This window comes from Eucalyptus grandis, chromosome 3, assembly GCF_016545825.1.
Source record: "Eucalyptus grandis isolate ANBG69807.140 chromosome 3, ASM1654582v1, whole genome shotgun sequence".
NCBI classification, from domain to species: domain Eukaryota; kingdom Viridiplantae; phylum Streptophyta; class Magnoliopsida; order Myrtales; family Myrtaceae; genus Eucalyptus; species Eucalyptus grandis.
The window spans coordinates 7978439-7991424 of record NC_052614.1 but is presented as its reverse complement, the minus strand read 5'-3'; the positions used below and the strand labels follow the sequence as shown (position 1 = coordinate 7991424).

Sequence of the window (12986 nt, the reverse complement as noted above, 5' to 3'; positions counted from 1 at the left end):
CTAGAATTCCCTAGATAAAGTTTCTGGAAGAAAGAGAAAAATGTAGAAGTCTCTAGAAGAACTACAATCTAGAATTTCCTAGATGAAGACTACATGGACAACATTCTATAGAAATCTAGAATGTTGTATTAAGGCAGTGACTCATGCCTATAAATAGGCTTGTAGTTTATTCATTTGAGTGTCAATTTGAGTGTGAGGTAAACCCTCCACCTGTGTGAGGTTTATACCTCAAATGGTATGAGTAGAGCTAAGATAGTTTTTATATCAGGAAATATTTCTCAATTACCAAAACATCTTGTACTTTCCATCAACTAGATAAATTATATCCCATGTTCTTTGTCCTTCAATTATCCTAGTTTATCCCTTGTCCATCCACTGTAAATTATATCATACACTTGCACACAACATCACTAATAAAAAACTATAACTAATACCAAAACCATGCTTCCCCATGCAACGCGCACATCCAAAATTTTTAACATGATATCAAAGCCCGGCATATCGGATGGTTATAGGCGTTTGTCCTCACCATTCTCAACTAAAAAGGCCAGAGCCCGAGCCAGAGCCAACAGAGCCAGAGCTGGAACGAAAGACAGAATCAAAGCCGGAGCCAAAGCCAGAGCCTACGAGAGCCAGAGCCAGAGCCGAGCTAACAACTACAACTAAGAGCATTTTGATGCCTTAAGACATATGGGATATCGTTGAAGAAAAGTCATGCATGTTCAAAGGCAAGTGCAAGTGGTTTGATAAGAGAATGCAAGGGATCGTGGAACGAAGACGGAATAAAAGGCATGGGACAAAGTACAAGAAAAATTTCAAGGTATATTCGAGACTTTACAACACAAGTTCGAATTATCCCGAAAATGGATCAGGGGGAGTGTTGGAATTTGTGATCCAATTCTAGAAACTTCAAGATAGATTTGAGCTAGAAAATTCAAGAAAAATTCTAGAAGAGTCTACAAGCTACCATCTCTTATGTGTTCTAGAAGTTTCATCTTATGCTATTTGTAGAGAAGTTTAGAGACTTCCTCCACCAACTTTGGCAGCTATATAAATGAGCAAGTTCTCCATGTTTTGTGTGGGAGCTAACCATAAAAACTAATCATGTAACTGCCTTATCAACACTTCCTTCAACTATTGTAAAATTATTTTATCCAACTAAGGAAACTATTTCCCACAAAAAAAAAAAATTATAACTAGTACCAAAACCATGCTTCCGCACGCAACGCGCACATCCAAAAATTTTAACATGGTATCAGAGCCAGGCATATTAGATAGTTATCGGCGTTCTCACCATCCTCAACTAAAAAGGCTAGAGCTCGAGCGAGAGCCAACAAAGCCAGAGCTGGAGCTAGAGCCAGAGCCTACAAGAGGTAGAGCCAGAGCCCAAGCTAATAACTACAACTAAGAGCATTTTGATGCCCTAAAACATATGGGACATCATTGAAGAAAAGTTATGCATGTTCAAAGGCAAGTGCAAGTGATTTGACAAGAGAATACAAGGAATCGTGAAACGAAGACGGAGTAAAAGGCATGGGACAAATTAGAAGAGAGATTTCGAGGTATGTCGGCAATTTTATGATACAATGTCTGAAGTATCACGAAAATGGATCAAGGGGGAATGTTGGAAATGGTGATCTATTTTTTAGAATTTTCTAGAGTTGCTAAACTACAATCTAGAATTCCCTAGATGAAGTTTCTGAAAGAAAGAGAAAAATGTAGAAGCATAAATGTAGAAGTCTCTAGAAGAACTACAATCTAGAATTTCCTAGATGAAGCATATATGGACAACATTCTATAGAAATCTAGAATGTTGTACTAAGGCGATGACTCATGCTTATAAATAGGCTTGTAGTTCATTCATTTGAGTGTGAGAGGTAAACCCTCCACCTTGTGTGAGGTTTATATCTCAACCGGTGTGGAGGAGTAGAGCTAAGATAGTTTCTATATCAAGAATTTCCTCCATTACCAAAATATCCATCAACTAGATAAATTATATCCCATGTTCTTTGTCCTTCAATTATCCTAGTTTATCCCTTGCCCATCCACTACAAATTATATCATACACTTGCACACAACATCACTAACAAAAAAATTATAACTAATACCAAAACCATGCTTTCGAACGCAACGCGCACATCCAAAATTTTTAACACTTTACTCACTTGAACTTTTTTCATCGATTTTTCAAAAAACGTTGAGAATGGTCTCACAAAATCATAGCACATTCGATTTATCTGCTGCTCCAATCTAGAAACAGATCTTTGCTGTTGCAGGTGATTGTTAGTGGAGAATGTGGAGCCTATGCTGATGCAGTCACTGTTCATCTCCCGAACGAAGAGAGTATATTTTACAGTTGCTGACTACCAACATCGAGATCCAGTGGCTTAATCGGCAGTTCTGATCATGTCATTACCTCAGCCAAGCGTTTTGTTCTTATAGTATTGCATGCCTCAATGTAACTTTTCTCATGGCTTGCTTCGTATGCCCTACTGCTCAAATCTTCTAGATTATGCCCTGCACACACTTCAGTCAAGCTACTGGATCGGTACAATGCCTATGATCATTGACAATGCAGCCTGACATCATAACCACTGATTTCTACCGTACACATGAACCTGCACTAATGCATTGGACAAACCTCTGGTCTTAAGCTGGAGCCTCACCCCCACATGCTCGCACAAAGGCACATTTTAGGGTGCATTCATGTGCAGAAGACATACTTATGATCACACGTATTTGGCTGAGCAAATAACTCATACTCAAGGTACGTAAAAGGTACATTACATTCACTGGCATCATTCATACCTGACCTCCTTATGTTTTAAATAACAACTGTGACAGTCACCAAGCCAAAATATTAACAACGCGTCGCAAAATGTCCAAAAAACAAAACAAGATTTAGGTATACTTTGCAATACACAATTATCGTGCATCAGTAGTTGGTCTCTTGATCATCTTGACATGCCCAAGGCCTCGCTCCACCACTATGTGAAAAGAACAATGAGGTAGCCCAATTTATCAAAAGACCTAGTCACCTCCTTCATTTGACAAGCGGACGAAACCACTGATTTTGGCAGATTTTCAGAGCATTCATTCAACAGCCAAATGCAGTCATTACCTGCCCTTTTTATCCTCAATCTGGCAAAGATGGACCTCTTGAGGAAGGAGATTATATCTAATATTCAAGTCATCGAAAATTCTTTTTAACTCCATGACTAGTTCAGTCCTCCGCCTGCCCTTCTCTGCATAATCTTGGAAGTTCATCGTGTGATTGACGTAGAGCCCCATCTTAATCTTGTTCACGTTCTCGATCTCACTCACAAGCAAGTTGTGGTTCGGGTGCCAGTGTAGGTGATTTTTCTCCAAGTACCTGATCAAGAAGGCTAGTCATTAGAAGAGTTGCTATAATCTTTCATATGGTCCTGTACCAAACAAGTCTCTATATAGGCCATAACATTTGCAATAAGAAATGAAGGAAGAGTGAAGCAATTCCATCGACTTACTTTCCTATTTTCTCTTTCATTGCTCCAATTCTTTCAAACGGAGTCATAAAATCAATTGAAAACTCCACTTTATCGCCCATGTCTGGGCTTCTGTTGTAATTGCTTATAGGTTTTGTAGCCAAAACTGAATTTGGATAGAAGATTTTTTCATTATCGAGCTTCAAGAAGACAGTGTTTAAGATATTCATCTCCTCCACCATCAACTGCCATCAGAAATATGAATTGCTATAAGTCAGACTCATCTCAATAGAAAATTGGAAGTTTCTCTTTAGAGTTACCTGAACTCCATCGATAACACAACGATCACCAACATCAAATGGATGCATAATGAACACAAAAATGACGGCCTCGAATATTGCCTTGCACATGTTTTTGAAAATGAAACCTGCCACAAGAAGCTGTGACAAAAGCACGACTAGTACTTTGGTTGTAGCAATTTCCATCAAAAGAAGCCATGCGATGATGGTAATAATGATCAATATTCCTGTCACAAGCTTGTTCAATTGCTTTACTGCTGTTTTCGTGTCGGTCAAAGCATGTACCAGTGCTTTCCGGCCTTGATAAACCTTTACCTGTAAAAGAATTGTATCTCATGTTGAATTCTCCCTTCACTTCTTGGCAAATTCGCATTAACATACAGATCACTGGAATGAAGACGAAGACTGTGGAGCAGCGATGCATGTTAATTGCTCTTCACATGAAAAAGGGCAATAGACAAAAGTTACAATGAATTAAACATTAATGCACTGACCACCCAGTTTGTCAAAGATTTTCTGTCAATTTTTCCATCTTCTGCTCCTTCAAGCAATGGGAAGATAAGATCCACCTCTTCCTTGATCATGAACCTCCTAAGATCGTCTTCATCGAAGTACCTGCAAAAAATACAATATGGTTACCAAAAGACAAAACAATCCGTTAATCTACTGAATTCTTTAGTTTCTCACTTGCAACCAGCCTGAGCGACGTTATTGAAAATGTGATATGCAGCCACCATTGCTTCCATCTCGCTCGTTATCTCCTTATCCGCTTGCTCAGCTCCTCCATCATGGATGCTTTCATCTTCATCCAACGTATTTGATAAGGTCGATAGCCCTGAATTTGTCACTGTGTCAATCAACATCTTCATTGTCCAAGCCGAAACCTTTTCTTGCTTCATCCTATATATCTTCCCCATATCAATCACCTTCTTCTCCTTTCCCATTTTACCTTCCTTCATAGTTCTGAAACTAAACTCGCGGGCACTAGGATCTTTCCCCATCCTCTCAGCCTCCTCGATAAGAGGCCGCCCAGATAAGGTTTGCAAAATGTAGTGATGGAAGATCGATTCTTGAATTCGATCAAAGAATGTAGTGACGTGGAAACTCGATGCTAATATCTTCAGCAGTAAAGTCTTTAAGAACCATAGGAATGAACCGATGAGAATAGAGACTAGAGTCCAGGTTATGCAATCCAAAACCTTATTGGCGATCTTCGACCTCCTGACGCCTCGATTGAATAACAGTACCCACGTGAGAAGAACAAAGGCCAACCAAGTGAAAACTTGAACACTCTTCTTCAGTCCATGAACGAAGTAGAGTACCTTTTTCCGAAGTAAAAATTTCCTCTCAATCAAGAAAACTATGAAATGCATCACCCAATGGGTAACCGACATGCCAGAGAATAGCACCATCACAAGTACACACCACTTCCACATTTCTAATCCCCATAACCTAGATGCTTCCAATTGATCAACCGTTAAACTAGCCACCAGGCACCCGAGAATGACAAAAAACACGGTCCATTCGACCAAAGCCTTGGTCTTTATCCTCTTATGCTTTGCTTTGCTCAATTCAAGAGTGACTTGTTTGTAGATCTCTTCATCATCCTCCTCTCCACCTCCTCCTCCAGCTGGTCCCCGAGATGCCATGAGCGGTGTCTTCGGAGTGGCATCAAAAGAATACAGTTGCTCCCCAAACCTCGACTTCGGTTTTGAGAACACCGACCTGTTGAGACTCCTTTTCCTAACGAAAGATTCGTTAGCAGAGGGAGCCTTAGGGCTGAGACTGGCTACTTCGGGAGATGGGCAGCTCATTCCCGCTGATTTTGCGACAGCAGTGCTCAATTCACTGAATGCCTGGCAGGGAGAATCCACCCGGGTTTGTTTCGGAGCCGCAGTTTCCAACTCCTTGGAACCCCTGCCCTCAGTCACAGCTTTTGCATCCCCTTCAGTCGAGATGTTCACAATTACTTCATTTCCATCGACATTCCTTTTCTCTGACATGGTGATTTCGCCGCCTTTTCGACGTTTTCCTTTAGAATCCATTCATGATTCGGGATACGTTCTAAAGGTCCAAAACTATACCGCTCATAAGGCTTCAGTTCAACATCGAACTCTGGACAGCACAAGAGTAAACCGAAAGAGAGAATTCAAGCGCAGATCTACTTACACTGAAATGCGTACACACAGACAGCAACAGGCCAACACAACATGCATAATAGACTCAGCTCGTGGACCAACTGTAGCACTCGAGTCAGAGAGAGAGAGAGTTTATTCCTTTCCAACAAATTCAACTTCTAGTCAATGATCACCAACTCGGGACACATAATAAAGGAAAGGTAAAGATGCAGCAGATGATTCTCGATCAAGAAATGAAGCAGTCTAGTGATCTGGTGAGATGGTCACTGTGGATAAAGTTAAAACTGAAAATCGAAAAAGAGATCAAGGAAACCGCGTACCTTTAGGCTTTAACAAAGATCAGCACGGGCTTGTCATTGTTCCGTTGAGCTCACTTCCCCAAGAACAGAGCAAGGAAGCTAAATCCAAGAGAGACTGTTGAGGAGCATGAATGGCTGCTGAGAGCTGATCCAATCCAAGGGAGACAAAACCCTCGTCCTCAGTTCATTAAGATTTTGTTCCGGCAGTGCCCCAACACGGGAAGCGTCTTTAAAATGATAGTACATGCCCGGGTTTCTAAGAATTGCGTTGATGATAAAAAGAAAAACAAAGGACTACCGAAATGGTCTGATTTTCTCCTGTGACGGGACAGGCGGCAAGGTGACAAAGCTTGACGTCCTATTCAGTCACTCTTATATATAATTTTTGTGGAAAAGAGGTCGCCTTTATGAAAGGTGAAAGGTGCCTATGAATGTGACGCACGCAGCGAGAGAGAGAGAGAGAGTTCTTTTTCATCTTTTCTTTTCTTCCTTCCTTGATCGACGAGAACACCTATCGAAGTCTGATCGCAGTATGGTCCGTACAATAGTGTTTGTGTCTACGACCGATAAAATATTAAGTGATTATATATCACCACGTCGTACGTCATGGGGCTGACTGCTCTGAAAGCCAATAAAAATTACGTATCACGTCACGGCAAGTAAATAAAAAAGTAAAAACTGGCTTCTGCCTTTTCTCCAGTCTTCCTCCTCCGTCTACCGCCATCTCCTTCCTTTGTTCACCGGCAGAGTTGTCGGCTCTGCATCAAAGCGGACCATTATTGCTTGTCGAACGAGCTATTTTTGATTTACGCATTTCCCAATGACCACCGCTGGCCATCCATCCCCTTCTCGGCGATGGTGGTGCAGTAACGAGAGTTGGTTAGAAACCCATTTTTTTTCTTTTTAAATAGCTTATTCTTTTAATTTAGTTCAAATAAAATTTGTATTAAAATTGACCGTCATATGATAGGTTTAGAATTTTTTGGATGATTTTCTTATAACTAATCACATAACTTTTGTGCCAATCTCGTTGGAGTGTATTCAATCGAGTAATCCAAAGGGTCCCCACCTTGGTCATGTGTTATGCTTCTCTCATCACAAGTTTATTCCACAACATCTTTCTAAAAGAATTCAAATAGTCCAGTCATTCATGATGTTACTGTTTGATCATTTCATTGATTTCCTATTCTTAGACGGTGCCTATTAATTAGGATGATATGACCCACAATGCTCTTGCTTAGTATTCACTTGTATGATACTATGCCCAGTTAAGGATGATCAAACGTATCGCAAAAAGACAAGGTCATAAAGGATTTTCTTTTTTCTTTTTCCTTTTGGACTCTCCAATGATCTAATGCTCCTTTATGAGATAAGGATAGGAGTAGTGGAAAGAAGTTCATCTGATTGTGACCCAACACAATTTGTTGAGAAGCAAGGCATTCAACTAAACACCTACGTGGAGCAAAGTATTCGTATTAGATTGGACGACAATAGCAGGTGATATAATTTGTTCGAATTACAAATTGAGATCGAACAACCTTTTGTTTCAATTAATCAAATAGTTATTCACAATGTTAGATATAAGCGATTTATGAAATGTGAGTAATCGTGTATATATTTTTCTTGCAAGTTGTTGATCAATTTTGAATTTGTTATTGTAGAACCAAGCATGGTTAAGAACATTTGAATAACAATCAATTCCAAGTACCTGACAAGCATAATAAGAGGAAATGGCTTTAGGAAATCTTTCAAACAGTCCCGCAGCAAAAGAGTCTCTTTATGCATCCTTGCTTCCCTTTTATTTTGTGAAAATTTTAGTTTTGTCACTTGCAAAGTTAATTATGAGAAAAGCACGTGGATGCTAGTCTCACCACTTATTTGATCATAGTTAATACAAAATGGTTTGCATGAAACTACTATTGTGTGATTTAAGGTATGCACCTGCAGTAATTTTATGCGAGCCTAGTCCCTCCTGCTTCAATCTTCTTGTCTTTTCCAGAACTTTAGTCTTTCATATGATCTTTTTCTTCATTAAGTTAGCCCCTCTAGGGCTGAAGGGGACAAATTTGAATGGCTGAAAGTAGAGGGTTCTTTTCTTCAACCATCTTGTGGAATCATTTAGATTTACCGTTGCCTCATAGTTTACTCTTTCACTTGGAGAAAGATGCATAGATCGGTGTGCAACTTTTTTGTGTAGGTGTGAACAATTCTCTGCATATACTTTCACATCTGTTAGTCTCCCGACAGGTGTTATTCTACGCATGGATCGTTCATTGTGCGGTTCTCAAGGGCTTATTGTGCCTACTTTTGAACGACATGGGTTTGCCTCTCTCTCAATGTGATGACGTTATTTTCTTGTTGCTTGGCGCCCACCGCCGCATGACCGTTGCCTTCTGTTGTAGGACTGCCAACTACTGCTGTAAGATCGCCGCCCATAGCCCACTCGTCGTTGCCCCCTCCTGCGGCCGCCCATCCGCCTCCGATGGCCGGTGGGCTATGAGCAGCGGTCGGTGGTGACAGTTAGCGATCTGTGGCGAAAGACAGCGATTTGTAAGCAAGAAGAAAAATAAATAAATATAAAAATTTATAAATTGTATTAAACGTATTTTTATTTTTTTCTATTTCAAGAATATAAATTTTGTATAATTACCAAACATCTTATTTTACTAAAAATTGTTTTCCAATATAGAAAGAGAAATTATTTTTGACAAAATAAAAACATTGCTATGCACACCCTAAACGGTCAAGTGGCTGGCCGTATGCTCAAAATGGGGTAAAGTTGAAAGCGAAAAGCGAAAAGGAGATCAAGAAAGCCGTCTACCTTAATTAAGATTAGAGCGGGTCTGTCAGTGTGCCGTTAAGCTCACTTCCCCAAGAACAAAGCAAGAAAGCTAAAACCCAAAAAGACTCTGAGGAGCATTTATGGATGCCGAGAAGCCCATCCAATCCAAGGGAGACAAAATCCTCCTCCTTTGTTAATCAAGATTTTGTTTTGTTTGGCGGTGCTGGAACTCGTGGAGCGTATTTAAAATGATAATCCATGCACGGTTTTCTAAGAACATCGTTGACAGTCACAAGAAAAGCAAAGATAATCCATGCATGCCGATTCTCATGCTCTTCCTTCTCTATGTAAACTACGTTGTTAATTAAGATTTTGTTCTAATTTTTAATGATTAAGAGGTACCCACGACTTGCTTAGCTGTTTTGACTAAGAAGCACATTTGTCATATTTTTCGTGTATTAAATTTTGATGATTCCTATAACTGAAATTAGAAACAAAACATAAGCAAAAAGGCCCAATAAGGCCAGGTCTCGTCGGATCTCGGACGGTGAGATGGGCAGCTTAACTTGCTAATTCTTCGTTTCTTTGTCATTCTTCTCGAGATTTTCAAACATGGGTGTTTCCATCAAGGTATAAAAATATCGAAAGAGTTTCGGTCAACATGCTATATTTGAATAATTGAATTTCTTTTACATTGATTCTGTGTGGTACGATGTCGATCAACGTATTAAAATTTATGACTTTTTTAAAATTAATTCATTATCAAACATTCATATGACTTGTGTTAACACGGTCTATTTAAAGAACAATATACAAAAAAGAAAAAAAAAAGGAAAATCTAAGAAACTACATTTCTTTATATAAGGTGCTTAGGGTAAGTGGTTCAAGGTTCTACATATGTTTCATTTGGAACTTAGAATCTACTAGTTGGAATATGTTTCTTATTCTTTAGAATGTGTTTTTTATTTTTTGGAATTTGGAATCTAGAATCTACCCTACATATCCTAGAACTTGGAGCATGTCAGTTTGGGGTTCTACTCAAGTTTCATATGTATTATTAATTGAATGATTGTAATAAATCATTACCTTTAATTATCACAACTTGCTATTAGAATCAATTGACCACAACCTATATTTAGACATGAAGAAAAAGAAAAAATTAACCAAGTAAAAGGCTTAGTCATAAGATGGAAGTTTGGACTAGTGATTCCAAATTATGCACTCATCATCGAACGATATGGAATACTATAGGATCACAAAGTCATAGATCAAGAAGAAAAAAAAAAAACTTATTTCAAGTTCCAAATTCCACCTATCTAGAACTTGGAACCTAGAAGTTGAAATATGTTATCCAATTTTTTGAACCTAAAACTTACCATACATACCTTGAAACCTAGAACCGGACAGGATTTCATTGATCTAGTTCTAGATTCCACCCTAAAATCATGCTGAACCTAAAGGTGCCCACAAACGTGATGCATGCTGTGAGAGAGTTCTTGTTCATCTTTCCTTTTGCTCCTTCTTTGACTGACGAGAACATCTTTCTAAGTCTAACCTTGAAATTGTTGGATATTCGAAAAGGATAAACTAAGATGAGCGATTTGATTGTCATTTGTAAGTTCAAAGTTCATGCTTAGTTCCATTGGAACGGGCTTGAAATTGATCAACGACTTACAAGATAAATATACTTGATTACTCACATTTCTTATATTTCCTTTATTTAACTCGTAAACGGCTGTTTGATTAATCAGAACGGTTATTCAATCTCAATTTGGAAATTAAGCAAATTGTATCGTCAACTCAGCACCCCCATAGTCTAGGGTCTTGTCTCTCGACAAATTTTGTGGGGTCACAATCACATGGACTTCTTTCGACTAGCCCTATCCACATCTTATAGAGGAGCATGTGGTCATTAGAGAATCCGACCAAGGAAAAAGGATCTTTTATAAGCTTGTCTTTTTGCAGTACGATGATACTCCTGGACAGTACGTAGCACCATACGAGTAAAGTAAGAGGTGATACAATAATTAAATATAAAATCACACATTTATCTAATAACTTAACTTTTTAAAATAATTAATAATAATCTCACAAAATCTCACAATGCTTAATGCTGGGCAAAAAGATCGAACTAAGCATGGTGGTTGATAAAATAATTAAATATTAACCACACATTAATATAATAGGTTAAATTTTAAGAACAATTAGTAGTTGTCTCATCAATTCTGACAAGACGATCACAGATCTTGTTAATATGATAAATAGGCGCATGTGGCGAGACTCATGAGGATTCATAATCAATGAAATGATCAATTGGTGACGCCATGAGCGACTATCCCACATAAAATTCTTGATGACTTCTTTTGGGAGGATGTTTTACTGTGAACTTGCGGTAAGAGATATATGAAGTGTGCTCGCTCGCCGGATCTGGCGAGGCCCAAGCTCACTAGGCTCGGGTGAGCTTGGCTTTGCCAAATCGAGCTAGGCGGAGCCTCATCGGCCTAGGGGGAGGCTCTAGCTGGCTGCGGCTGGTCGCCAGTCGCCACCGTGGCTAACAACAAGCTAAGGCTAAGGAAGAAGATGAAATGGAAAGAAAGAATGAAAAAAAGAAAAGGAAAAAAATTGAAAACTCGATTTAAAAAAGAAAAAAGAAAGAAAAAGAAAGCATAAAAATAAAATGAAAATGTGTTAGTGAAAAGAAATAATGTGGAAGAAGTTATGGAAAATGTTTTCCACTTTTGAAAAGTAGAAGACATTTTCCTCATTTTTAAATGTTATTTTTTCCAATGATGGAAAACATTTTCCTTTATTAGTTTATTTTCTGTGAAATGAACACTGGAAAATCCGGAAAAATATTTTCCTATAAGTCATTTTCCGTTAAACGAACAGAGCCTAAATTCATTAAATTAATTTAGGGGTTACCCATGACTTGCTCAGTTCGCCATAGCAGTTTCAATTGATGATAAGCACATTTATCATATTTTCCATCTATCAAAACTCAATAATTCCTACAAACTAAAATTAGAGACGAAATGTAAGCACAAAGACCCAACGAAGCCAAGTTTGTTGGAACTTGCTGATTTTTCTTTTCCCTATCGTTCTCCTCGAGATTTCAAACATGAGTTTTTCCCATTGGGATATAATATATATATCGAAAGAGTCTTGAGCAATGTGCTATGTTTTGATAATTGAATTTTCAAGATATTGATTCTATGCGAAACAATGATAATCAATCAATAGAAATATATAGAAATATTTTAGACTTGATCGGTGTGCTATTTCTAGATAATTGAATTTCCAAGATATTGATTCTATATGAAACGACGACAATTAATGAAACGAAATGTATGGAAATATTTTAATTCATTCATTATCAAATATTTAGGGGACTTTCATTAGCATGGTCTATTTAAAAAAGTATACAAAAAGCAAACAAAAGAAAAATAAAATATAAGAAACCACCTTTCTTTACATTATAGGTGCCCATGAACGTGATGCACGCAGTGAGAGTTCTTGTCCATCTTTCCTTTCCTTCCGTCCGTCCTTCGTTCTTCGATCGATGACAGCATCTTTCTCAATCTGACCCGCATGTCCGTACAAAGATGGTTTAATGTTTATGGTCGTTCGGTATGTCTGCAACCTGAAACCTTCCAAGTCGTCTTTGCCGTGCCATCGCCAAGAAAATTGTCGGATATTCGGAAAGTACGAAGCAAGTTGAATAGATTGATTGTTATTCGAAAGTTATCAATCATGCCCACTCTTACTATGATAACAAACTTGAAAGCATGACGGCTCGCAAGAAAAATATATTTAATTATATGTCGTTGGCACATTGTCGGTATTTAACTCATTAATGGATTGTTTGATTAATTGGGACGATTATTCAATCTCGATTTTTGGAGTTCAATCAAATTATATCATCAACCACCATTATCATCTAGTCTAGTGCCAATGCAATTTGTTCATAGTTGGGATTTAGTCAAATGTCTTTCTTCTCAACAAAT

General features: G+C 38.4%; 1 protein-coding gene and 1 pseudogene across 2 annotated transcripts; both read right to left on the bottom strand.

Annotated features, from left to right (window-relative positions):
* LOC104438981 overlaps positions 1–12986 on the bottom strand; it is a 34389-nt pseudogene that overhangs the window by 15185 nt on the left and 6218 nt on the right.
* On the bottom strand, positions 2739–6463 carry LOC104436337 (mechanosensitive ion channel protein 10). 2 transcript variants are annotated; one of them, XM_039310416.1, is made up of 6 exons: positions 6222–6461; positions 4451–5878; positions 4258–4378; positions 3785–4078; positions 3507–3709; positions 2739–3373 (listed from the first exon to the last, which is right to left on the bottom strand). In XM_039310416.1, the coding sequence occupies exons 2-6, from the start codon at positions 5806–5808 to the stop codon at positions 3118–3120; spliced, it is 2232 nt and encodes a 743-aa protein (XP_039166350.1). In that variant the 5' UTR covers positions 5809–5878; positions 6222–6461; the 3' UTR covers positions 2739–3117. The 2 variants fall into 2 exon arrangements, with proteins under 2 accessions (XP_039166350.1, XP_039166351.1); XM_039310417.1 differs by lacking the exon at positions 3507–3709 and having other exon boundaries at positions 3181–3373; positions 6222–6463.